Below are 27,390 nucleotides of genomic sequence, written 5' to 3'. Positions count from 1 at the left end.
GTGAAACACATACAGCAATTAGGTATGAACTTCTGAGTTGAAACAAATATCTATCTGGTCCTCTCACTTCTACACAACTCCTGGATCTCACCTGGTCATTATCTGAATATAATCTGTTTTCCTCCAATGGAAGCTCCATAAGGACAGACCCTAGACATGGGCATAAAACCACTGTCTGCATTGGAGAGTCATCTTCAGCTCTGGCTGGGATAGGATGACCCCTGGAGACAGAACAGCCTCCACTAGCCATTAATATTAATGTTTCTGACATAAAGCTTAAGACAATGGTTCTCAGTTCCAGTCTAGCAGAGTCAGCATCACCTGGATGCTTGTCAGAAATGCAAATTCTTGGGTCCTACCTGGAACCTACTAAATCAGAAACTCTGGGGGTGGGGGCTCAACTACATGATTTAACAAGCCCTCCAGGTGATTTTGATGCACAATAAAGTTGGGGAATGATTGTTGCAAGTTGTAGAGGTCCAAGACCACCATCACTTGAAAAATAAATTAGCATGCTTGGAAGGCTTGGATGGCTCCAATTTTCACCCATTAGGATCAAGTTCTTGGGAAAACTGGCTCAAGAAAGAGGTCACAGGTAACAAGATGACCCCTACTATAGGTTGAAGGTGCCACCTTCAAGTCTTGAGTGAGTCAGAGGAAAACAAACTCTTCAGCTGAGGTATGTAGTCTCAAGTTTGGACCAGATAAACATTTTCTTTCCTTAAAGAAGTAAGCTTTGGGGGATATCAGAACAGAGAAGACAATAATTATGTAAGACAATCTGGGAGTCTTCCATTTCAGATCAGCTAACACCTCATCAAGCATAATGTGAAAGGGTTAGCTGGTTAGTAAGTCCATAATCCAACGACTATACCTTTAGTCTCTTAAATACATTTCCCTGGGTTGACTGAGAGGCAGTTTGATAAGGGACCACCCAGACTAGGATGGTCAAAGGGGATGCATAAGATTATCTCTATTAGTCAGTGGAAGATGAAAAAAGTGTTCCAGAGGTCTACTGGTATCCTTGCATATTTGATTGAAAGAAGAGCATCTGTAAGACTATTTTCTTACTCAATGATCTTCCCCATTCAGTTGACAGTTGAAGCGCCCTTAGAGTTTCAGCTTTAGGAAAACTTGAATTCTCTGGAGCTTGTCCTAGAAGGTTGGGACCAGGAGATCAATGTTGAATGGCAACTAGGTTGAGATTAAGACAATCTTTACAGAGGCAGAACTCCCACTGATTTTCCTTCAACAAGAGTACAGGCTCTCGGGTCACTTATAACATGGCATCTATATATGGAAAACCTTGTCTCTAATGCAGAAAACAAGTACACCTACTTGGAAGAAACTTGGGCTGTGGGGAGCAATCACCTCCATGTATCAGTTGCATTCAGTGTTGAAGAAATGTTGCATCCTGGTCTGCATAAACCAGGACGTGAGTGGTTTTGACAGTCCTACTGTCAAAGGAAGAGAACGGTGCTGGGAACTGGGCAATTCTGGTGACAGATCATCTAAATGAAGGAAGGAATATGGTAGTAAGGTCTTACACCTCCAGGGATAAGTGGTAACACAGGGGGTAGATGGGGGTTACACTACTGTCCTGGTACACTCCCTCATTTGCAGCCTGGTAAATAGTCATCTCAGGAGTCCCGGGTTGCCAAGGCCAGTTGTCCATCAGTGGCCAGGAGAGGTGTGTGCAGAGGAGAGGTTCTGGGTCTAGTGGGCGGCTGGATCTGCTGGGTCAGAGCCTGGCCCACAAAGCTACTGTTGCCCCTGAGCCTTTGTGCTGGAGGTCGTTGTCTCACGCTCTCAGCTCTCCAGGAATTCTAACCACCTTTCCTTGCAAAGGTTAGGGGCCTACATGACTCACTCCTTTGCTGTGTCCCAGTGCAGGACCAAATGGCTTCCTTCTGTTGGGAACTGATCCTCCATAGGCCAGAAACACACACACACACACACACACACTCGGGGCCTACCTCGTCACAGTACAGGCAGGGCTGGCCTATTCTAAGCTGCTCTTAGCGGGAGTCAGAGAAGATAGTTAACGGCAACTGCTTCCCCGCCAAGTGTGAGATTAGAAACAAAATGTGCTCCATTTCCCATTAGGATTAGAGCTCAGCTTGTCCACACACAGCCTCATGTGGAGTCCCTATGAATTCTTCAGGCTGACAGCAGCAGGGGGACATCAGGCCAGGGTTTTGGGGTGCTGTGGCATTGGTATCTCTTGGCTCACCTCTGCCAACCATGCTGTTTGATGCCATGACTTCCTTGCTTAGGCCCTAGGTGGAGAGGAGCCAGGTGGTGGCATTTCCCATTTCACCAGAGCGCACAACTGCTCCTGCCGCCTCCAAGTCATCCTCAACCCAGGAGCCAGATCCTGTCACTCTTCAGTGAGTTCCCACAGCTGGGGAGTGGGAAGACCTAGAAGGCCCAGCATGATTTGGCTCTTATACTATCTTTGCAGTTCAATCTCCAGCTACTCTTCTCTCACCCGAGTTGTGCTGGCCTTCTCTGCTCCTCCAATGAGCCAAACTCCTTCTCAATTCAGATCCTACAGTCCCTTTTTCCAAAAAGCTCCTTTCCCCTTTTCCTGGCTAAGGCATACGCATCTTTCGGGTCTTCCTTGGAAAGTGTTTTTCCAACTTCTCGGTTTCCAAACCATTTTCCTGTGAGTATGGTTAACTCTAGGTTCACTAAAATGAGACTGAATTAAGTTATAGTTTGTGCATTTCAAAGCTTAGGACTTAGCCATGGTGCCTGCCTGCATAGTGCCCTGCCAGAGGGAAACTCTGCCTAAGCGGTCCACTGCTCCCTCCCTTCCCTACCTCTCTATGGCATCCTCTTTGGAAATTCAACATCTTGAACCAAAGTTATCAAGCTCTTCGCTTACACTGTTATTACACTCTGATTATGTGGTATTATTTTCACTGTACTAGCATCATTCTAATGATCTGTGTGTGATGATGTGATTGCTGTCTTACTCCCAGAGAACTATAAACTTGATGAGAGTAGGCAATGTACCTGTTTTGTTTGCTAGTCTATTCCCACTGCCAACTACAGTGCCTGACATAGTATGTGTTCAATCAATTTTCTGGGAAGGAATAAAAAGGAGGGAGGTGGGGAGGAAGGAAGAAAAGGAGGAAGGAAAAAAGGAAGGAAAGACGATAGAAAGCAGGCAGGGAGAGAGTCAGAAAAGAAGGAACAGAGGTCCCATTGGGGCTAATTGGGAAGACATTTGATTCTCCATCTCTAAGGAGAAAGCTGGAAGGGTTCACTGTAGCTCTCACCTGAGGCCTCAGTGTTTAAAGGCACAAGTTAACATCAGAATTTTGTTTGTGGGATAATGCTGAGTTCAAACCACAGAAGCGGCTCCAAATGGATCATCAGAGCTAAGGGGGTCTGCAGTGACCTGAGTTTTAGGTATAGAGCAAAATGAGAAAGGGAAAAGCAGGGAAGATAAAGGCAAATAAGAAATAATCTATACAAAGTCAAGGAAGTGGAGGACAGGGCCACCAGCTGGACTTACTTCTTGTACCTAGCAGCTATTTATGAATGGGCAAAGCAGGTCTGATAAAAGGGACACAGACCACGCACAGTTGTCATATACAGACATATGTTGCTCCAACATCTTAATAAGTTCGTATCCTTGTGTATAAACCATTTTCCTGTGAGTATGGTTAACTCTAGGTTCACTAAAATGAGACTGAATTAAGTTATAGTTTGTGCATTTCAAAGCTTAGGACTTAGCCATGGTGCCTGCCTGCATAGTGCCCTGCCAGAGGGAAACTCTGCCTAAGCGGTCCACTGCTCCCTCCCTTCCCTACCTCTCTATGGCATCCTCTTTGGAAATTCAACATCTTGAACCAAAGTTATCAAGCTCTTCGCTTACACGCTGTCTCATGTTATCTCCCTTCTTGATCACAGGCTCCTGGGAGAAAGGGAAAGTGTCTAGCTCATTCTCTCATCTATTGAGCCCAGTGCAATGACTTTGAATAGTAATGGTTCGAAAAAATTAATGAGGGGCACCTGGGTGGCTCAGTCAGTTAAGCATCTGCCTTTGGCTCTAGTCATGATCCCAGGACTCCACTTGGGGCTCCCTGCTCAGGGGGAGTCTGCTTCTCCCTCTCCCTCTGTCCTCCCTCTTGCTTGTGCTCTCTGTCTCAAATAAATAAAAATAAAATCTTTAAAAAAAGAAAAAAATGGGGGCGCCTAGGTGGCTTAGTTGGTTAAGCGACTGCCTTCGGCTCAGGTCGTGATCCTGGAGTCCCTGGATCGAGTCCCGCATCGGGCTCCCTGCTTGGCGGGGAGTCTGCTTCTCCCTCTGACCCTCTTCCCTCTCGTGCTCTCTGTCTCTCATTCTCTCTCTCTCAAATAAATAAATAAAATCTTTAAAAAAATAAATAAAAAGAAAAAAAGAAAAAAATGAGTAAGTACTGCTATATATTTCACAGGTGCTGAGACTGATTACTCCAATGAACTTGTTAACGTCTTGAGGAAGACCACTTTAAACTTGAAGTTCTTCCTCAAACATAAGTTGGACTCAATAAATCATTTTCTGTAAACTATTAGAAGAATGACAAGGTTATGTCTTTATACATAATTTTTACAATGTCTCTATTATTTCCAGTATATTATTGGGCACATGGTGGGAACTCAATAAATGTTTGCAGTGAACTGACTCCAATATAGATGTATTTCAGTTGAGAGGAAACAGAGATGTTTCTGACGTTTCATATAAATTGTTTATGAGTTAAATGCTACTTAAATATATATAAATTTGTTATTAAATGGATCCCTAAGATGAATATTTTTTACAATATTTAGAATCACTTTGTAATATAAAGCTCCTTTATGTAACCCATTTTTTGAGTTTCATATTTTTACATATCCAGGTTGTTGATAATAGGATAAACTAGGGTGCCTGGGGGGCTCAGTTGGTTAAGCGACTGCCTTCGGCTCAGGTCATGATCCTGGAGTCCCAGGATCGAGTCCCGCTCAGCGGGGAGTCTGCTTCTCCCTCTGACCCTACCCCCTCTTGTGCTCTCTCTCTCTCTCACTCTCTCTCTCAAATAAATAAAATAAAAAATAAAAACTCAGCATTTAAAAAAATAGGATAAAGTAGATTAGTGCCTTATAGGCATGAGGAAGCCAACTGAATCACTATTGATTAAATCAAGCTGTTCTTCATAGACAGTACTGTCCCTCTTTGTAGTTTCCCAGATGATCTACTTACTCTCAATGTCTCCCCCACCACACACACACACACATTTTCTCCCTGTGTCTTAATTCAAATTTCGTAGTTGTATCCTAATTTATAATGTATGCATAAACTTCATTTCCCAATACTCCTTTCCACCTCTCCCCACCCCCTTGTTTAACCACATGCCTCACCATTTTTCAAAATAGGTATGCCTTCCATGGTGCCTGGATCATCCATAGCAGGTGGAGACTTCAGGTTGTCTATCTCAGGTGGTGGCTTTTGTATGAGCATGCTGGAAGTTGAAGCTTCCCCAGCTGAGAAGCAATATCTCTAGGTTACCCTCAAGGTGGGATTCAGGGAAAGGAGTGCTACTTATTCTCTTTCATTTCCTCTGTAACTCTTAGCTGTCCAGGGCCTTTTCCCCCATAATCCAGTGAAAAATTAGAGAAGTCATGACTTTTCTCAACAACTATCTTACCCTAAAAAAAAGGTTCTATTCCAAGCAGAACATGTAACTAGCTACTTTGAGACTGTGGTAGAATAGAAAGTCATTTCTCTCTGGGACTCTATCTTACAGGTTTTAGTGTCAATTACAGTCATAACAAGGACTCGGACAGATGAGCCCAGAAAGGGATTCACAAAGCACAGAGAAATCAACTACCAGGTCATGTGCTATAAATCTTGTCCTTCCTCAACTCCCTGGTCCGTCCTTTGTATCTGCCTGGGCCTATTCCCACACGTGAGACCAAAATCTCACCTGATACTTGTACAAGGAAGAGACATGACTCAGAGACAAATATTTTACTATACTGGGGAGGGAATAAAGTCAGTTGGCCCCTAACACCTACATTTAGACTAGTAAGTTTCACATCCCATACTGAAACTCCCTGCAAGAGAACCCATCTGTCACTGGAGTAGGATCAGGAGACAATGGTACCTGTGCGCTGGGGAGGCCTGACTACCCCGTGAGATTGAATCACGCACATGAAAAATTTCAGATGAAATTCCTCTTTACGCATGGCTGTCTCCTAGAAATAGAGATGGAGTTTAATCCATTTGAACAGATCTGTGGAATGATTAGGTTGGACAAAACAGACATGGATCAGGTATGCCCAATACTAAAGGCCTTAGGACATGACAATATAAAATACTAGTATATGAAGGGATACAAATGATCTACTTTTATGTATTTGACAGGACAAGATCTCCTGAATTCAGCAAGTATTCTCCTTTTTACCTCAGAGTAGGTAAAAGGCTGGGGCCTCCAGAGGCTCCCCTTCTTTAAGTCTGAGCTCAGACTTCTGAGGTCTAGAGGGCCTACTCAGAAGCATTTCCTCCAAGACTTCTAGAGAGGGCCTGGGTCCAGAGGCCAAGTTGAAGGACTTGGCAAAAAGTCTGAATTAACAAACGTATTTCTTCTATTTTCTTTTTAAAAGTAGGGCACAGATTACTCGTTAATCCATTCAGTCACAGGAACACCACCAGGGCCATTTAGTTCTTCAGAGGGCCGACACTTGGGTCCTTTTCTATCTTTACTCAGAAAAGTACATCTCTGGTGGACCCCCAATAGCTTTCCTCACACCTCTGCCCATGTTTCAAACTCCTCCAGAGTCTGGAAGGTTCTACATGTTTCCGGAGTTTAACCTAAGCTCATCCTAAGATGCTTTTTTTTTTTTCTTTTTCCAAATGGCCAATCAAGCATGATGTGATGCAAAGAACACAGGACTGCAAGTTAAGAAACTTGTTTCCTAGTCCCAGATCTGCCATGCACTTTATAACTTTGGGAAATGACTTCACTTCCCTCAAACTGTTAGGACTAAAATCTTTCCCACAACCACTACAACCACCAACGTTCCGTGATTCTCAATAATACACGAAACAGAGCTCGACTCAGCTCTCAGGTCTGCATCTGTCAAGGTGGCCACAAGTTCCCGCCAGCCGAGGGAGGGCCACAGCGAAAAGCTGCCATGGAAACCAGAGCGAAAGCAAAAATCGCCGAGCGGAACCAGAAGACGGCGTGCAAGGGGATCGAGGGAACAGAAAAAAGCGAAGGACGACCGGTTACACTAACAGTAATCCGAGAACGAGAACGGGAACGAGAGAAACCCCAAACTGAAAGGGGAACGGGAAACGATGACTTCACCCTTAGATGGTCCCTGGGCTTCTCAGGCCTGGCCACACTGCGCAGGCGTTCCCCGGGTCCTCAACTCTGCTCTTTGACCTCCCGCTCCACCCCACCCCCCCCTCCGCAGCCACCGGGCGGCTCTTCCGGTGTTGTGGAGGCTGTTCCGGTTCGCGGCGGTTCCCCGGTTTTGCGTTCCGCGCCCGGCCGGAAACCCCTTCGCATAGCAGCCGGTTCCGGTTCGGTGAGTGGCGGCGGGAAGCTGGGGGAGGGGTGAGGATGGAGGGAGCCTGGGCCGGGAGGCAGTGCCGGTCCGGGCCCAGCAGCCTGGGCTGGGCTGGGCGGAAGCGGGGAGGGCTGTGGGGACGGCGCTTTTCCCTCTGCCCCGCCCCCTGGGACCACCTCCCCTCCCCCGTGCTCTCCACCGGCCGCGATCTGGCCGGCGGCCGTTAGTTAGGCTTCCCGAGGCCGGTCCTTCAGGCCCCTTTCTCCTGGGCCGGGGAGAGGAGTCTCCCTGCCGTTACCACGGGCCCCGTCTCAGCGGCCAGCCCTGCTTGTGGGGAAAAGGCCGGTTGGGATTTCGGGGCTTTCCCGCCCGGGCAGGGTCTTCTCTCAAGGGAAAGCCGTTTTCACCGGGAAGCTCAGCTTTCTGTTACACCTGCTTCACCTCCCGACTTCCTTGAGACCTGAATGGTATTTCTCGACTACTTCTGCGTCTCACGTAAACATTTCTCCAACTCTTTTACTCTGTGGTATCTCCCTGAGCTGTGAAAACGCTAGTGCCACCACCAGAGAGAAACGGCTGGACCCTTCTGCCCAGGTTATGAAAATCCCCTTAAACTGCCACGGTTTGCTTACCTGGCTCATCGCCTCCTGGTCATTCCCTTGAACCGTCTCTTTCTTGGTTGTTCCCTAACGTGGTCTCTCTGGATATATGCCCGGCTTCTCTTGAGCTTGGTGATTTCTGTTTATCGGTGCCTCTGCAGTGTGTTCACTATCTTGTTGGCAATAACTTACTCCTTTATCACTTTCAAGTCAGCCTTATTAAGGTCATTTCACTTCACATTTGGTACACTTATTTGGGGTGGTGGTGATGCTTGTGAAGTTTATATAAAGCCTTATATAGGCTACCACCTATTTTACTTAGGGTCTTTGTTCTAATCGGATATTCTGAATGGAGTAGATCACATCATCTCCTGAATCTTTATCCATTGTAGAGATAATTTGTGTTAAGCACTCGTGTTGAAAGATGGATTACATTGAATTTGAAATTAGAGTTGCAGTGAAGCCTTAAGCATCTCGTAAGCATGAGCCCTCGACCTTCTTCCAATTAGAGATCCCCTGTTTTCCCTTTAGTCCCAATTTTGGAAGCCTCATTTTGTTTTTATTTTGAGAAGTCTCATTCATTTTTGCCTGATTCCAATTAATTATCCTGACTGCAAACCTGGTCTTCATGTCACCCATCTGATGAGTTAAATCTGGAGCGAGCAAATGGATTAAAAAACAGGTTCTGCCACTTCAGGCTAAGGTGATGTAACTCTTGACTACTGCTTTGAAAGTCTTTCCTTTCCTTTACCTGACTCCTACGCCTCCTGCCAATGCACCAGCTTTATTTCTTGCTATAAGTATCTGTTGATGGATCTGGTTTCCCGCAGTAGACAGCGTTTCAGCAGCAGGGACCAGTTGTTACTCATCTTTGTATCCCTAGTACCTCATATGTAATTGGTGCACAGTAAATGTTTGTGTACTAAAGAAGTTGAATGCTTAGTGTTTTACGGTGTTAGAGTGTTAAGGTGTTAAGAGTCTAATTGGGAGAGATTACATGTAAAAGTATGAGAAACAAAAACAAATACGTGATGATACACTACAAACTGTATCGTATATATGATATATATATATTTATATGAGTTCAGAGTAGGAGGATTCACACGATTACTTCCACACCCTTCTCATATCGAAAATTATTCTAACCACATTTGGTCCTGGATAAAGCTAATTGCCTCTCCTCGGTATATACTTTCTAGTAACTTCATGGTAACTGTAAACATTCTCTTTTATAACCACCTCTTTGCATGTAAGCTTATACATGTTTTGTTCTACTTGTTACATTCTGTTACTGTCAAGACTTTGCCATCTTTTTTTTTTCTTTCAGATCTCCTGTTACTTTTGTGTTCAGCTATTAACTTGACTTCACCTGAATACCTGTAACAGCTTATATTCTTTTAGTAAATTGATGACCAGTGTGAACTAGGAAGTGTTATTGGAATACTTTTCTTTCTTTTTTTTAATAAAGATTTTTATTTATTTGAGAGAGAGAGAATGAGAGAGAGAGCATGAGGGGGGGGAGGGTAAGAGGGAGAAGCAGACCCCCTGCTGAGCAGGGAGCCCTGATATGGGATTCAATCCCCGGACTCCAGGATCATGACCTGAGCTGAAGGCAGTTGCTTACCAACTGAGCCACCCAGGCGCCCCTAGAATACTTTTCTTAAAAGGAAAAAATTCTTAGGCTTGCAAGAATTTGGTGGCATCAAAGTTTCCAGATCCAGCATTTCATGTTGAATCTTGGAGTAAAATATCTCTACTTCTAATGTAAATGCAAATGGCAAAAAGAAAGTAACATAAGCACCTGAAGAAGCTGAATGTATTTGTATTAAAATGTAAATGTGGGGCTTTAATTATTAAAATTATGAAACTGTGGATCCCCCAGGACCATCCCCAAGAGATGAATTTTATCTTGCCAAAGTGTATGAATCTTTGAATGAAGATATGTTAAAGGATACCATGTTTTGTGGTGTTTGTTGAAAGCACATTTGCTTGGGAGTTAGGATACCCTGGATTTTTATCTTCCCTTTGCCCCATCTATGTGATTTCAGGCAAGTCACTTAACCTTTCTGGACATAGTCTCTAAAATTCTTTGATTTCTTGATTCCCTCTTTACATCTATCTTAGCAATGCAAAGGAAGCAACATGGGATTGTTCTACTGGGCACCAAGCTTTTAAATTGGCATTCTCCTTAAATCAACAAAAAAGGCTAGTGATGACATTTAATGAAATAGCCTAAAAAAGTAAAATGTGAAAAAGCCACTGCTAGTTTATTGGTTGATAGGATTTTTTCCCTTAATGTGGAACCCAGGGAATTTCTTTATTTAAAAAGGAAGAAGGGGAAAGAATAACCTGGAGAATTTCCAAATAGCAGCTTTTTGTTAAGTTGAGCATTTGGAAACATACTCAAAGCCTAAATATAAGCCTTAAGTTATTTGGGAATCCTCCCCAGCAAGACTGGGTAATCAGATGATTACTCTGCTTAGTCTGTAGGTATGCCAGGAAGAGCTCAAGCAGGCTTCCTTCGTGTATGCACTTCATTGCGACCATAAGGAGTACCTAATAGCATCATCCAGTCTCCTTAGTAGATTGAAGCCCTGATATTGCTAAAGTGGATTGATAAAGTTGATTATAAACTAAAGTTGATGAAGTGCTCAATCTTTTTAAAAATATGGTCGTGATATTATGAATATAGTAAGTGTGACTGTTACCATCCCTAGTCTCCTCTTGGATCTGCCAAGAATCATGTGTGCCAAGGATATGTTTATTAACCTAGTTCCAAGCAGTTAGGCTTTTAAATTCCTTTTTCTGGGAAAATTAGATACATCAGAGGAGAAAATAATTTGGTGTAGGCAAAGGGGCTTTGGTTTGTAACGGGAGAGAAAGTACTTTAGTACAACTGGGAAGTATTTCTTGATTGTCCTTAGAATATCAGTAGCTATATTTGGCCACTGACTAAAACATATGGAAGAGAAGTCTAATGGTACCACCATAAGATCTATCACTTGTTTATAAAATGGTTTACCATGAGGTAATAGAGCAATGGATTTCTTGGTTGTAATTTCAGTGCAGTCACTGACTAACTTTATGACCATATGCAAATTAATCTCCAAAGGGTTGGCACTACCAACTTTTTGCTGTAATAGTCTGTGATTCTGTGAGTAGTCCATAATTGCTGTTTAATATAGCTCAGGGTTCAGAAATGTTTAGAATTGCCTCAACTAGTTTTAGTTTCTATTCTCTTCCCATCAAGTCATCTCTCCTTACCACCTTATATTTTTCTCTACTAAGAACACAAATGTCACTTGGAGTGGCTTCCTGTTCTATAATTATATGAAGGAGCTGTTTCAGTACATAACATTTCTGTTTTCTGTCTTCTTTTATAGGACTTTGTATCTTTGCTAAAGTCAGTGATGTGAAAGGACCTGACATGGGTAAGTCTGACTATGAAACAGTAATTCAGTCCTTTTAGTTACTCTGATTAGTTCAGTTGAATCGAAAGAATGGTTTTTGTTTTTTTTTTTTTTTAACATTTTCAGTATTTGCATCTTTGTGCTTAATAATAATAATCTTAAAGGAGATCTCAACCTAATTATGTAATAATGACAATTTTCTTTTGGTTGAGACATTGTTTATAGCATCATTTGGAAGCATTTTTCATTCATTGTATTGAAAAAGCCAGATACACACTAGCAGACATTTATTATGTGCCAGGCCCTATTCTGAGTACTTAAAATATATTAATTCATTTCATTTTTTACAACTGCCTTACACGGGTGCCTAATATCAACAAGGAAACTGAAGCACAGAGGTTAAGAAACAACTTTAACTGGTAGAGCCAGAATTTAAACTCAGGCAGCCTGGTTCCAGAGTCCTTATTCTTTCATACTGTGTTATACTAACTTCTGTATGATAAATAATTTGATTAAGGTAGATTTTAAATTTCGTTTAGCTAGTAGCATTGAGAATTAATTGTGATTACAACATTTTCCACTATTTATAGTTCTTTATGTCTATAAAGGGGATCAATACAAGGTCAGGACTAGTAGCCAGCTGGGAATAGGTTGAACAATTTATTTATACAGTTAGATCTTATAACATTCCATGTGCTCCTTTTTAAGTCACGTTAGTCTTCTCTCTTCTGTTTTTTTCTTTTGCTTAGTCTACCTTCTCTCTCCCCTGGTCATCTGTTTCACTTTTTCTCTAATTGTTGATGTCACTGTAAGTCACTGAATTCCATCACTCTGATCTGTTACTATTCTAGCTCTTTTATACTAACAAAGGTCTCAAAGGTGGTGATACGTCCTCTATCAAAGGTGGTTATAAAGTAAGGTTCTGCCATAGCATGACAGTAATTGAGCTGATACCTGTTAAGAGCCAGATGAATAAATGATACTTTTTGCAGAAAAAAGTTCGGGTACATTATGTTTTAAAGCACCTTTTTGAGTTAGACAAAGGAAATAAACAGTTGTTAACAGTGTTTGTTTCTGAATGGTGAAATTTCTTTCCCTTTTTTTTAATAGTTAAATTTTTTTCTATAGTTGAAACATTCAAAGTTTTTTTTAGGGAAAATTTCATTTTTTTAAAAAAAACTTTGAGTTAAGCTTTTTTTTATGCTTGCACAAGTTTTGAACTATTTGGTAAATAGATGATCTCAGTCAATTCCAAATGAGCCAATTTCTGCATGTGGGCTTCTTTTTGACAATGACATTTTGAGATTTCTGGCCAATGGTTCTGAACGAGAGGTTTTATTTGACTATAGAGATGTTCTTTGGGAATCATTTTTATTAGGTGAAATGATTTGTTCATAGGAAAGTAGTTATTGAAGAATTATGTGACCTGAATTAATTCGGATTCTTTCCTCAGATGATATTGCTGATAGGATGAGGATGGATGCTGGAGAAGTAACTTTAGTGAACCACAACTCCATATTCAAAACCCATCTCCTGGCACAAACAGGTTTTCCAGAGGACCAGCTTTCATTTTCTGACCATCAGGTTAGGAATAATTTTCTTCCCTTAGTTAATGAATTTGTTTGGCTTAAGTTTTCATCTGATGTAATTTAAATGCCACACTCAAAAGGATAAACATATATAAACTTTTTAGAATCAGTATTTCTGGTGTTTTGAATTCTTTTTGATATATTAAAGTTAAGACAAGAACTAGGCTGTGTATGAGTTTTTTGAGAACAATATCTTTTAGAAAACTTTTTATTATTTCTGTGCATATTACAACTACCAAAGCACAGGTCAGTGTTCTTTTAAACTAGTGTCTTAAAATTGCTGAGCATTAAATGTGGGGAAATATGTAAATATACAGAAGCTTTGAGATTTCCCTGTGCTATAAAATGTAATTTCTCAAAGGACTAGTATCAACAGCATCCCCCGGGAGTTTGTTAGAAGTGCAGAATCCCAGGCTTCACCCCAGACCTACTGAATCAGAATCTACAGTTTTAAAAATTTCCAGCTGATAAATAGAAATACCACATGATCCAATAATTTTTCTCCTGGGTACTTACCCAAAGAAAATGAAAACACTAAATCAAAAAGACATATGCACCCTTATGTTTATTGCAGCATTATTTACAATAGCCAAAACATGGAAGCAACCTAAACGTCCACTGATAGAAGAATGGGTAAGGAAGATGTGGTATACATATACACATATCATGCAGCCATAAAAAAGGATGAGATCTTGTCATTTGTGACAGTATGCATAGACCTAGAGAGTATTATGCTAAGTGAAATAAGACTGAAAGACAAATATCATACGATTTCACTAATATGTAGAATCTAAAAAACAAAACAAAATGACAGAATTTGATCTGTAAATACAGAGAACAAACTGATGGTTGTGGGGAGGGGAGGTGGAGCAAAGTGGGTGAAGGTGAGTGGGAGGTACAGGCTTCCAGTTATGGAGTGAATAAGTCACAGAAATAAAAGGCACAGCATAGGGAATATAGTGTGACAGATGGTAGCTACATTTGTGGTGAGGATAGCATAACATATAGAAAAGTTGGATCACTATGTTGTACACCTGAAACCAGTGTAACATTGTATGTCAGCTATGCTGAAATTAAAACATTTTTTAAAAAAAGAAAAAAAAAGCTCCAGTTGGGTTATTTGCACATTAAGGTTTGAAGAACATTGTTAATAAAGCAGTCTTTCTCAGTAGGAAAGCCATTACTAATATGGATGAGACAGTTCTTTACTGTGTGAATCTCTCCCAAGCAAAGCAGAATGTTTAGCATTCTTGGCCCTTGGGCACTAAATATGTGTAACATCTGCCCCCAGTAGTCATTTTTGGAAACTGAATATATAGTCCCACATTTCCAGATTGGTACTGGGGTGCAGCCCCACCCCTGATTAAGAACTTCTGTATGAAGTTATCAAAAGATTCAAAACCAGGTTCATTTGTCACCCTCTTTGATAAATGATACAACTGGCTTTCAGAACAGGATATACTGTGTGCATATTTACCTTTTAATGAGTATCCTTTGAATTAAGTTGTATAACAGATACTTTGCCTGTTTTTCCCCCTTGAAGCCTCAGTCATCAGATTGCCTGTGGGTTTTCCTTTCTTATCAGTATGTAGTTTCTTTATAATATATAAAAATATAGTTATACTGAATTCTGAAATATGTCATAACCTTGTTTAATGATACATTTTTCCGAACATAAATTTTTATTCCATTTTATTGTCAAAAATATGATTTAAGAAAAATCTTTTGCTTTGTTTAGATTTTACCTTCCAGGGAAGGAAATTTGGACCGATCTTATACATGTTCTACAAGAAGTGCAGCTTATAATCCAAATTATTATTCAGGTATGACATATTACTTGGAGTCACAGCATTTGTACCATTCAGATTTCTTCCTAGCAAATTGTGTGTGTTTACCATCTCTAGAGCGAAAACATTGTCAAAAGCAAAATGGTATTTTCTCCACTAAAACATCACTGTGTGTGGGGGGGAGGGGAGGTTACTATAATACTTTACCGACCTAGTCTCAACCATTATATTTAATGGAAAAGTTTTTTGGGGATCTATTTTCTTACTTGTTCATTATGTCATTGTGAAAAGCAGTACAGCTTTGGTTTTGACTTTTTTTTTTTTTTTTTTAAGATCTGTGTGTGTGATATAAAGGATATTTGTTTTGGATTGATATAAAGCACAGAGTTAGCCTATTTCTGTTCTGCTTGAAACCATGAATCCTGAAAAATTATTTCTACCCAAGCTTGTCCCTCCATCAGGGCAGGAAATGTTAACTACATGTTTCTATCTAGCACCTGCCACAGCCATGCTTGCATATTCAAGGGCTTGCCTGTTCAGCTTGTGATCCATGGCAGAAGTCAGCATTCTCTAGGCTCTTCCTAGTCCCTGGCCTGCCCGACTTTCCATCTGCCCCCTTCCTAAGGTTAGGACTTCCAGTGATCTTCTGGCTCTGTCTTGGGGAAGCTAAGAGGTTTTTGTTGATTAGCTTCCTGGCAGTATGACCCAGGAAGATTATAGTGCCTTCCCATGTCTTATCACTCCTAATGCTTCAGTCTCCTTACCTTCCCACAAATATGGGAATATTAGTAATACTGTTGAACCTGCCCTAATAGGATTTTTATAAGGATAAATTGAGGTAATAAATATGAAATGCAAATAATAATTATTGTTGTTATTTGGCTTCCTCAGGATTCTTTGTCAGCAAGATGAGATCTCGTCCCCTAAAAAGACGTTAGTATGATGATCTTTTAGATTTATATTATATTTAAATGTCATTTAGGTGGGTGGTACTTTACCCTGGGCTCTGAATTTCCTCTCGTGGTATGGGAAATGGTCTCCACAAAGTATGTGCATAGTTTGTGTAGGAAAATCAGTTAACTGGCTCAGAAAGTAACTCTGCCATCATTATTATTGGAAAGGCCTTTCCGATGAGCAGAGAGCCTGACATCTAGTTGGATAGTTCATTATTAATCCTAGGGAAAGGACAGTTGAGTGGATAATGAAATGAGATCATTAGTATTTCCATTTGAACTCAGGCTGTGCTTGCTTATAATTTCATATTGTTGATTTACCATTGGATAGAATATTTACTTTTAGTTTAAAATAATTGCTTAATAATAAACAATTATATATAGAAAATCATACTCAAAATCTGCTGACCATAACAACTCAACTCTGTGGCCTTATCCATGTGGACATACATGATACACATTGTATGATTCAATACAGATCTTTTTTAGCCCAATATTTTAATTTTTACTTTTCTATCTGTTTACATGTTATTCTTGGTGTCTACCTTTTTCTGTTGATTTCTAATAATCCATGGAACTGATATGCACATTCACAATGCTTTATGTGCAATTCCAAAATCCAAAAAGCTCTGAAAACCAGAAATTCTTTTCATAATTCATTTGGCATCCAGATTGACCCGACATGAATTTGTTCCTTGGCAAAACCCACATGAACTGACATGAAGCTATTTATATTTTTTCTTCTATTTATTTCTGTAAATATGAGTATTTATATATTTCACTGCAGATATATCAATATGTTTGATTACAGGGTGTAGCTTCAAATTATACCTTGAAGTGTTACATAGTATATCCCAGGTTATCTTTCTAAAATTCCAAAAATTTTAAATTCAGAAGTGCAGTGGGACCTAGGGGACTATGATTTAGGATAATGGTCCCATTCCTTCATTTGCTTCATTATTTTCTCTATAGTTTAGGTCTCCTTCACATTCACTATTTTTAGCAATTGTAAATAATATGACTTAAAAACATTTGTATATATAGCCTTTTTTCTTTTAAATTTCATTACACCTTTGATATTCATAAAGGATATATCCGAGATCATCTCAGATCTTCATGTTCTTGACTATGGTGGTATTTGACCAGATTCTTGGCTTTCTACTCAATTGCATGACTCTTGAGAGGTACATTTTTCCTATGTTTGTCATCATACCATAAGTTGATCCCTATATCAGAATGTTACACTGAAGTTTTGTCTCTCATTTGAAGGCTATTTTTTAGGGGAAAAAAATTACTTCATGACAGTTACTGTATACATGATGATGAATAGCGAATAGCAACAGTGAATAACAAAGCCATATTGAAATGGGGATGCTGAGCTATTAGATTCATTCTCTAAATTACAGCCTGAAGCAGAGGATTCAGATTTGTGCCTCTACCAAATTTCATCTCATCCCTGACCAAACAAATGTATGGCATGTCACAGTCCTCCAGGGTTGCTCTCTGACAATCAAAATTTTAAATCTGTGAAGGCCAAGGGTTTCAATACTTTTTTCTTAAAGTCTTCAATTTAAATCTACTTTTTACTGTGTATTTTTCTTAACTGCGTTCCTTTGCCACACCCATTCCAATTGATTGAAAGTCCTGCGGAATTTTGTCTCTGCTCTCTCCTTTGTATGTCTTCTTTTCCGATAATCCCCACATTGATTTCTGTAGTCAGTCACCTTGAGCTTCATTGCTTGATTGGGCGAGATGGGGGTCTCCAGTTTACCTGCCTTAGTCTTCTCATTTTGTCTTGGTGTTTGTCTCCTCTCTTGCTATTCTCTTTTCCATCAAGGTGAAAACAAACATGGGAAAGCCCCAAACTTTAGAATCTAGGGTCTGGAGCTTACCATTTACTGCTTTACTGCATCTGCCTCTCTGTATCAAGTTTTTTAAAAATCTGCTTCTTAATCCACTTAAGATTAGACTATTAAAAAAAACTTTTTTAGAAAGCAGAGAAAATGCAACTCTTTTACTTTAGTAACTTACTGCTGGTCAGACTTCAAGACCTCTTGCTTTTATTAACACAGTTGAAAATTAAAACATTTTAAACACTAAACAAAAGTAGATTAAGATGAAAAGAAATGATTTTGCTCATGCTTAGAATCATTATCAACATCTTATCTTTGGAAAATATGTTAAATTAGGTTGCCATACTGGCATTTAGTAGATGATTTAAAGCATCCTGCTATTTATAATAACGAAATCTGAAAGTTAACAGGAGCAACTGATGATGGTTACTTTCATTGTAAGTGATTGCCTGACATACTTTTTTTAAAATATAAAGTTTATTTCATTATGTCCATAAAAGTATTGCTTATCCTTGTAGAAAATTTGTAGAGAAAGGTAGAAAAATACCCATCATTCTATTATTGGAACACAACCAAAATTAAACTTTTGGTGTATTTCCTTATAGTTTTGTGTGTGCGTATGTACACGTAGTAAGTTACCTTATTTGTGGCGTTTGCAATCTGATTTCTTAACGATGACAGAATACCAGGTTAAACCATCACTAAAAAGAGTGTCTGCAGCCCCATGTGGGTCCCTCTCTAGCTCTGCTTGATTACATCAGCAATAGAAGACTACTGATTGCTTTCATTGAGTGGGGATGGAACCACCTTGTTCTGGTTAAACGGACTGCCTGATCCTGTGCTCTTCCCTTGCATTTAAAAGCTGAAGCCTTTGTGAAATGCCATTGAGGAGGCTACTTTGGCTTATCCTTGGTCTCAAATTTCACACTTATCAGGGTAATTTTGCATTTTTGGTAGACATTCCTCAAGTAGACATCTCTAGTTAGATCATTCCCTAATCATATTTTAGCAAAGAAGCGTAAGAGACAGATTTCTATTGTTATTACTTTGCATTTAAAGATTAAAATGTTCTGGTCCTTTAATGCTACTCATTTTTTTTATTAGCCTTATGTTTCTCTCCTTAAAGTAGTAATAGTAATAGATGCTAAGCATAGATACTGATTGCAAAGGTACAAGGTTATAATTAATTTTGAGAGTAAATTTAATTATTAAGAGTAGGTTCATTCAGTGGTGAATCAACTGGTACTAATACCACCCCTGAATGCTGCTTTTTTTCCTGTCTTATTTATCCTAAATCCTGATAATCTTGATAAAAAAACTCACAAAAAACAAACAAACAAAAAAACCCCACAGTACAAAACTTATTTTTGTCAGCTACCCTATTTTTTGGATACAGTATCAAAAGCCACATTAAATATTTTAAATAACATAATATTGTGCAGAGTTCTATAGTGATATGCTTTGAAAGAGGATCTTCAAAATGATGTTAGCATTAGGCAAAAATTCAGGAAATAGAGAATTATCATTCTCATTTTTGCACTGGTGCTCCTCAGAGTTCCATAACCTGACATCTGAAGTTATTTTGAAGGTGCTGTTTTAAATTGTTTGATCCTGCTGATAGGGAGAGGTGGATTTAGACATTATTCTATTCCTGGGGCACCTGGGTGACTCAGTTGTTTGAGCATCCAATACTTGATCTCAGCTCAGGTCTTGATCTCAGGCTCGTGAGTTCGAGCCCTGCGTTGGGCTCTTCACTGGGTGTGGAGCCTACTTAAAAAAAAAAAAAAGGAAAAAAATTTTTCTATTCCTAGCTGAAATTTCAAGAGACTTTTCTTACCCCAGTTTGTAAGCCACAAGTCAGGAGATTCAAATAATAAATAATCCTTAGTCTGATTGCAATAACAAGCATTGGAGGGAGTATTGATATGTCTGATGATTATGACATTAAGTGACCGAAGGTTATCATACCAGAACCAGATGCATATGATGGGTCATTCCTGCCATAAGCCAGCCAGAATAAGCAGCAATGAGGTTATCTCTGCTCTTAGAGAGAGCCCCTGAGTCGTGAACATGGTAATTAAAAATAAGAAAGTGACACCAGCTGCTTATTAAGCGATAACTGTTGTTCATTTGAATTACAATTCTCCTTGGCCCTCCACCTGCTTTCTTACTGGTCTGGCCTACCTTCTTTCAGGCCCAGGCCTGGGAGTGCTTGCAAGATATAGTTGGGGTAAAATGTTGACTTTTGGTGGACACCACGGAGTCACATTGATGCAGATAAGGCACATGGCTGTGGCAGGATTCAGCTCCTTCATCAATTTTCAGGTTAGTATGGCTGAATCAATTATAGTTTGTAGAAGTTCCCTTACTGCAGACTTTACTGGCAGTTGAGACTGGGATCTTTCTTCCATGAGAGACATGGTGCTTTACCACATTACTTTGGAATACAATGTTGGACATGGTTGCAGTCATATGGAAAACTACTGTAAGTATTTGTCTAATTATTCAAACTTTTATTCTTTTAGACAACCCTTCCTCAGACAGTTTTCTTGGCTCAGGAGATTTAAGAACCTTTGGCCAGAGTGCAAATGGCCAGTGGAGAAATTCCACTCCAGCATCAGGTTCAACTTTACAAAAATCAAGAAACAGCCGAAGTCTTTACCTCGAAACCCGAAAGACCTCAAGGTAGGTATTCTGGCCTCCTAGTTCACAAGCCTTTCCTCTGATACAAGAGAAAATGGCCATGAGATAGTTGTTGACATTGGCATTTTATTTTATTTATTTATTTTTGGGGTGCAAAAAGGTGGTTTTATTAAAGCATGGGGACAGAACCCTTGGGCAGAAAGAGCTGTTGCCCCGGAATTGTGGAGAGCAGCTTGACATCGGCATTTTAAAGGAGTAACATTGTTTCTGAATTTTAAACTGTGAAAATATGGACAAATCCATTTTAAACTTTCAACTTTTAATTTACCTGGTGCTGAATTTTGGTGACAGCCCAAGTTTCTCATTAGAGGAGAGTTTTGAGGGGAAATCTTGGTGCATCTGAGTATTTTGGGATTAATATGGCTGTTATGAATCTTAAATTTCTACAACTTCAGTAGCAAAGAAATCAGTACATTTTATAGGCTTTCACATGAGCAGAGACCTGGCTTAAACCAACGAAGTTCTGCACTTCATGGCCTTAGTCAACTAGACCTAAACTACCTCTCTTAGAAAATAGAGTTATGAATTCTTTGTAACTGTTTTCTTTTTCCTTTTTAGCCCAATTTCGTAAGTGCTACCTATTCCCTCACCAAGCTTATACTGATCATTAAAGACAGATGAAGTTTGGCTTAGAAACTTTTCCTTCAGCAACTTTATTAGTAAAATATATTTTTTTTAAATATTACTTATGACTTCTTAAATTTTACTCTGGTGATGGATTTTAGGAATGTGGGATCATTTAATTTCCTGCTTAGGCAAGGCTAAGCTTTCTGCTGTTGATAGAAACCAATGAGATAGCTTTTATTTTATGATTATTAGCACATGGACTCTGGAAACATGTGTCAGTACTCCCAGGGGTCTTCCCCACTTCTTAATATATTTTTAAATTACACAAGAATTCATTAGTGCATTCACATTGTAAAAATTAAAACGTTGCCAATGAAACTAAAGATCCTTGACCATTCCTCACAATCTTATTCCCCTCCCTTTGGTGTGTTTCCTTCCAAACCATTCCCCTATGCTTGGGTTTGTTTTTTTTTTTTACTCCTATGTAGCATGAGATGTATGCTATGTATACTATGAAATGTATAATGCTATTTTGTCTTCTTTAAAGATTTTCTATATGTATTATTTGGCAAATTGCTTTTTTTACCCGATAAGGCCATACTGTTATTTTTTTTTAAATAACATTATTATAGAAACAAATACATGTGCTTTGTAAAGATTCAGAAAATACAGATAGGTAAAAATAAAAAGTAAAAACATCATGTTTCCACCAGTGAGAGATCACCTCTGTAATATCCTAGTGCATATCTTTTCAGATAGTTTTCTCTGCATTTACATGAATTTTCTGGGTGTTTATTGCCCTTAAGTCTCTTACAGTCTAGAACAGCCCTTTTTCCTTATGACATGACCTTTTCTTCATGATGTTCCACCTTTTGGACTTGACAGGTTTCTTCCTCATAGTATTATTTTGTCATCTATGCTCTAGTTTTTGTAAACTAGATTTTTGTCTTGAATAAAAGCTGGTGCTATGTTATATCACATTAAAAACCTACAAATCTGGTTCTCCTCATTAGTGATACTGGATTGACCTCTGGATTAGAGAGAGAACAATCTGGTCCTTTTGTGCAGTTAGTTTTTTCCCCCTTGTGATGACTAGAATGTAATCTAAATGATGATACTTTGGCATTATATCAACGACCAATTTCACATCAGCCTAATAGTTACTCATATCCATTGATAATCCTTACCTGATAATTTTTTTAAATTGAGGTGAAATTGACATACATTATATTAGTTTCAGGTATATAACATGATGATTCAGTATTTGTACATATTACAAAATGGTCACAGTAAGTCTAGTTAACATCTATCGTCATAGTTACAAAATAGTTTTTTCTTGTGATGAGAACTTTTAAGACCTACTCTCTTAACAACTTATAAATATACAATATAGTATTATTAGTTATAGTCACCATGTTGTACATTACATCCCCAGGACTTATTTTATCCTTGAAGTTTGTGCCTTTTATCCTTCTTTGACCTGATAATAGTTTTATTAGAGTTAATGAAATAGTACTTGTCCAATGTTACCATTTCTTCCATACTTATTGTTATTCTGCTATGAAGGGGATATTTTTTTTCCTCATTAGGTAGGGTTGTATGGTTACCCTGAAATACATCTCCTACTGGGAAGGCAGGAGATAGGATTAGATCTTTCTTTTTCATTACCAGTATTCAAAGTAGATTTGTTTTTTTTTTAATAGCCACTTCATGTGGTTCAGGTGAATTTTTCTATTCTTTTTTAGTGTTATTCCAGATTCAGTGTGTTTCAGTCCACTACAATCATTATTCTTTTAATGTTCACATTCTCACAGTTTTGGCCACCAGGACTCGTTCAAGCTCACTGCTGTGTCTGGCCCAACCTCTTTAATTGTAGGTAGCATCCTTGCTTTCTGGCATTGCAAGATGCCCTCCCACTGTTTTTTGTTTAGAAGAAAGTCTTTTGCATTAAACACACACACTCTAGGAAGCATCAGTGCAAAAGGCATTGTGGGGAATTCATTATATCTTCACCAGACAAATTATACTGCCCTTGCCTTCTTTTTGTAGCGGCATCCACCCATCCTAAGGAAATAAGCCTGTTCCTGAAATTCTGACTCCTTGTTTCTTTCCCCACTCTAACACACATAGAAACCATTGTAATTTGAAGAGTTAGAGAGCATGTGATTTTTTTTTAAGTTTGCATTTTAATTCCAGTTAACTTACAGTGTTATATTAGTTTCAGGTGTACAATATAGTGATTCAGCACTTCCACACATCTACCCCGGTGCTCATTACAAGTGCACTCCTTAATCCCCATCACCTGTTTCACCTGTCTCTCCCACCTCTACCTCCTCTCTGGTAACCATTAGTTTGTTCTGTATAATTAAGAGTCTGTTTCTTGACTTGTCTCTCTATTTTTCTTTTTTTTCCCCCCTTTGAGAGAGTATGTAAGTGCTTTTTTATTTTCTTTACACCTAGTCTGATTTCATTTGGATCCAGACCAAATGTACTGATTTAAAGAGTTGATTTCATTGAATTCAACTTAGTCGGTTGTGTATCTCTATTCTGCATCCTCAGGAAAAAAAAAAAAGAGAGAGAAAATTCAGTATGCTGAGAGCAAGTAGCTCATAACTTGCTGGGCAGTAACAGATAAAAAAGACCACATAGAAAGATAGAAAGAACTTTAAATTATTAATCTAGTCTTAGAGATAAGACTTGGTTTTAAGTTCACAAAAGTATTTTTCCTGCCAATTTTTTCTATTATTTGGGGTGCACAAATAGTTTAAAGAAACAAAAACAAAATTCTCCTTCAGAGGAGGTAGTTAGGCCGGAAGAATTGACCGAGAGTGATGTAGCCTAGGAGAAAGCCTTCTGGTTATTTTTTAATGAAGGAAGGGAGCCATCTGTTGGTTTTTTTAGGAAATTTTAAAATTCAGTTTAAAAGCTCCATTGAGAGGCTTCAGCTTTATCCATCTTTGCATATTGAATCCTAAAATTCCCTCCAAAGGACTTGTGGGAGGAGACTGCAGCGAGTAAATAGAAAGTGTACGTTAGATCCCTCAGACCCAGGTTTTCTGAAGAAGTCTAACCTGATGTACTTGTCATACTGCGCAGGTCTTTGGTTCCTGACCAAAGGAACTATAAAGCTAAGAAATACAATTTTGGATGTTTGATAATTATATAGTATGGCAATCTAGGACTTCTTAAGTGGCCGAACCGGATGCAGCAACCCATGTATCATTTCTTGTATATTTCCCTCAAATGGTACATCCCTCATTCTGCCTGTTGGTGTTGGTTTTGTTGACACTTTGGTGGTTTTTGTTATTTCCTGAAAGTAAAAATCACTAGGTTCGATTTTCTTGCTGTTCTTTTCTTACAAACTCTGTTTTTGTTTTTGTTTTTTTAGTGGATTATCAAACACTTTTACGGGAAAGTCAAACCATCACTGCCATGTGTCTGCATATGAAAAATCTTTTCCTATTAAGCCTGTTCCAAGTCCGTCTTGGAGTGGTTCATGTCGTCGAAACCTTTTGAGCCCCAAGAAAACTCAGAGGCGACATGTTAGTACAGCAGAAGAGGTAAGGAAAACCTGCAACAAAGGCTGCTAAAGGTTAGAATCTTTCCCTGTACTTAGCCATTCGTTCCCTCTGATTTCGATGTTTATTAACCATTCCATTTAATCCTTTCTGTGCTTTTTATTTCTTACTTTTTTGAGTGCCGTCATCTGTGCTAAAGAAATTAGAGATTTTAGCAGGACTTCATTTCTCTTACTGTTTCCTATTCTTGTTGAGCAGCAGACTTAATTTTCAGTATTTTCTAAATGACTTCTCATACATCAAACTATCTCTGTTCTCTCTTTTTTGGACCCTTCCTCAACTCGAGTTTCTTGTGGCAAAACTGTTAACCTTGCTGGATTTGATAAAATACCTGCCCTTATTTCTTATTAGGACAATTTTCCCTCAGTATAAAAAGAAAATCAAGAAGCCAGCAAAATAATTTATGTCCCTTCATTATGAGCAAGAAGATTTTTGAGATCATAGATATTCCCCAAAAGAAAGATGTTTTGTTGACACTTTGGTTGTTATATGCATTCAGTAAACCTAAAGGAAAAAAATCAATTCTGTAAATATAATATGGCATATATTTATGTGGTAGAGAATGTGCTTGTACCTGTTAAATATTTATTATGCATCTAGTCAGCCTTGGACTGCTTGCTATGAGGATACAAATAAATAACAATACCTTACATTTATGTAGCATATAGAGTTTCCAGTATGCTTTCCACATGTATTATTATGTTGAATCATTTTAATCCTGTGAAATAGGTAGAGATGAGGTAATATCCACATTTTATACATATTAGGAGAGTGAAGGTCAGAGGTCACACAGCTAGTACATGGCCAGCCTACAATCCAGATCTTCTGGAGTCTAGTCTGGTATGCATCCTGTTATACAACACAGCGGTGTGGTTCCAGCCCATTGGAGCTTACAGACTGGGGAGTCAAGAATACAGCATTTTGTGCTAAATAATTAGATAATTTGAAATGAAGATCTTTTAAGTGGCAAAATGTGATTATTTGTGACATGGTTAGTAAAAATGCTATACATTCTAAAAAAAAAAATGCTATACATTCTGTTTGGTTTTACGTTTGTACTGAATCTGAAATATTTTAAGCAGAGGGTGGCAGAAGTAGTTAAGTCATATTTAGTAGAGAAAGGGTAGATGAGAAACTGGCAGCAGTTGGCTTTGGTGATGAGAGCTGAGGCAACATAAAAGTGAGATTTATCTTTCACTTTTGTACTACTGAATTTAGTACCACGTATGTATTGGTTATTACATAAATAATATTTTTAGATTACTGGAGTTGCTTCTGCTGGAGCCTAGGCAGCCTGTGGGGTCCAGAGAGACTTGTGGGGAAGGAGACAGCAGCAGCATGGTGGCTGGATATTGGCCTCCCAACCCTCCCCTGCCTCACGTGGCTGCAGCTGAGATTACCGGGATCTTTTAAGATTATCTGTGTTCATTGTAAGCCCACTATTCACCCACTAGCCAAACAGTCCTTTGGACCACTCCGCCCCTCTTCTTTTCACTTCTACCTCCACCTGAGGACTTAGGCCAGCTGGATTATTTTCAACCCTCCAGGCCACAGGCTGGCCCATGTAGGACATGAAGCTGGAGTTCCCCTTCCTTCTACAGTGCCAAAAAGATGCCAAGGATTGAACCTATCCCATGCAACAAGAGATACAGAAAATTTTGCATCAATCAGTTGTTTTTAGGTCTATATTCTGCTATGAAAAGCGACTCACTTGTAGTATAGAAATGTGGAATCACCCATATAATACAAGTAAGACAAAATATTGGACCAAACTTTATTAAATCAAAGTATCAACAGATTATTTAGATATTTAGTCTGGGATAGTATGGATAATCTAGATTAAAATATAATACTTTTTTCCCCCAGGGGATAAAGAATTTGCTGGTAGGATCTTACAAAGTGGAGGAAAAGTTATTTTCCATGGAAATATTTGGGATTTCCAAGGGAGATACAGTTGCTTATATTAAAGAAGGAAAATTATTTTTTAATTTTACTGCTGGATTTATCACCTTCAGGAATCTAAAGCCATCTATAAAATTAACATGATGTTACCACTGCATTGTTCAGTCTTCCAACAGGAGTTTAAAGAAAATACATAAAGAAGAATTTGGAAATACGTAAGTGGTGACTGGACCACCACTTGGCTGATGGCTGGTTCAAGGATATCATTAAAGAACTGTACTGTCAAATAGGGTAACCACTAGTCATATGCGCTACTTAAATTAATTCAGTTAAAATAAAAAATTTAGTTTCTCAGTCACATTAGCCACATTTCAAGTACTCATTAGCCACATACTCTGTTGGCTATTGGACACATATTGGACATGTTGCTAAGTGGCTACCATATTGGACAGTACAGATACAGAGTGTCTCCAATATAACTAACACTGTTTAGAGGATATGGATTTCTGTTTGGGAAAGAGAAAATACTAGGGATTTTAAAAATGTAAAACAGTAAAAACTCAGATAGTTTCTTTTCACTTATATGTTGCTTCCAGGCATGCTTCTCTGCAACATATTGAGCAACATTTTAGGATGTTGGACTTCCTTAATAGATGACACTGGTGGTTTTATTCTTTAAAAACAAAACAGACTTTACAATTTTGTCATAACCGAGAATTTTGGACTTAAAGTTGTTGAATTATGCACTTTTGATAGTTGAAATTTATTTATATAATATACATTTTAAACAGAATCAAAATTGGGAGATTTATGAAGTTATTTGAGTAATTTACAAAAGATTTTGCTGGTTTTCTAAGATTTATTTTGTGTTCTCTGTTAAATTTTTATAATTTTACAGACA

General features: G+C 38.8%; 2 protein-coding genes across 7 annotated transcripts in view; one reads left to right on the top strand and one right to left on the bottom strand.

Annotated features, from left to right (window-relative positions):
* PFKM (phosphofructokinase, muscle) overlaps window positions 1-8,202 on the bottom strand; it is a 46,328-nt gene extending 38,126 nt beyond the window's left edge. Inside the window, exons 1-2 of one of the 2 annotated variants that reach the window (XM_036099319.2) lie at window positions 6,138-6,228; window positions 5,392-5,514 (exon numbers count right to left, since the gene is read on the bottom strand). In XM_036099319.2, the coding sequence (XP_035955212.1) occupies window positions 5,392-5,514; window positions 6,138-6,219 (205 nt within the window). In that variant the 5' untranslated portion in view covers window positions 6,220-6,228. Of the gene's footprint in view, window positions 1-5,391; window positions 5,515-6,137; window positions 6,229-8,180 lie in introns of those variants that run through there. The other variant, XM_036099321.2, reaches the window with a different exon arrangement.
* The window catches only part of SENP1 (SUMO specific peptidase 1), a 52,751-nt gene continuing 32,658 nt past the window's right edge, over window positions 7,298-27,390 (top strand). The window contains exons 1-7 of one of the 5 annotated variants that reach the window (XM_078075936.1): window positions 7,298-7,566; window positions 11,531-11,578; window positions 13,011-13,141; window positions 14,885-14,969; window positions 15,825-15,866; window positions 20,265-20,424; window positions 24,398-24,569. In XM_078075936.1, coding sequence (XP_077932062.1) covers window positions 7,350-7,566; window positions 11,531-11,578; window positions 13,011-13,141; window positions 14,885-14,969; window positions 15,825-15,866; window positions 20,265-20,424; window positions 24,398-24,569 — 855 coding nt within the window. In that variant the 5' untranslated portion in view covers window positions 7,298-7,349. Of the gene's footprint in view, window positions 7,567-7,663; window positions 8,851-11,530; window positions 11,579-13,010; window positions 13,142-14,884; window positions 14,970-15,824; window positions 15,867-20,264; window positions 20,425-24,397; window positions 24,570-27,390 lie in introns of those variants that run through there. The other 4 variants (XM_036099323.2, XM_036099326.2, XM_036099325.2 and 1 more) reach the window with 4 other exon arrangements.

Source organism: Halichoerus grypus, chromosome 6 (genome assembly GCF_964656455.1).
Source record: "Halichoerus grypus chromosome 6, mHalGry1.hap1.1, whole genome shotgun sequence".
Taxonomy (NCBI): Eukaryota; Metazoa; Chordata; class Mammalia; order Carnivora; family Phocidae; genus Halichoerus; species Halichoerus grypus.
The sequence above is the reverse complement of the archived record's forward strand: the minus strand, read 5'-3'. Positions and strand labels throughout refer to the sequence as shown.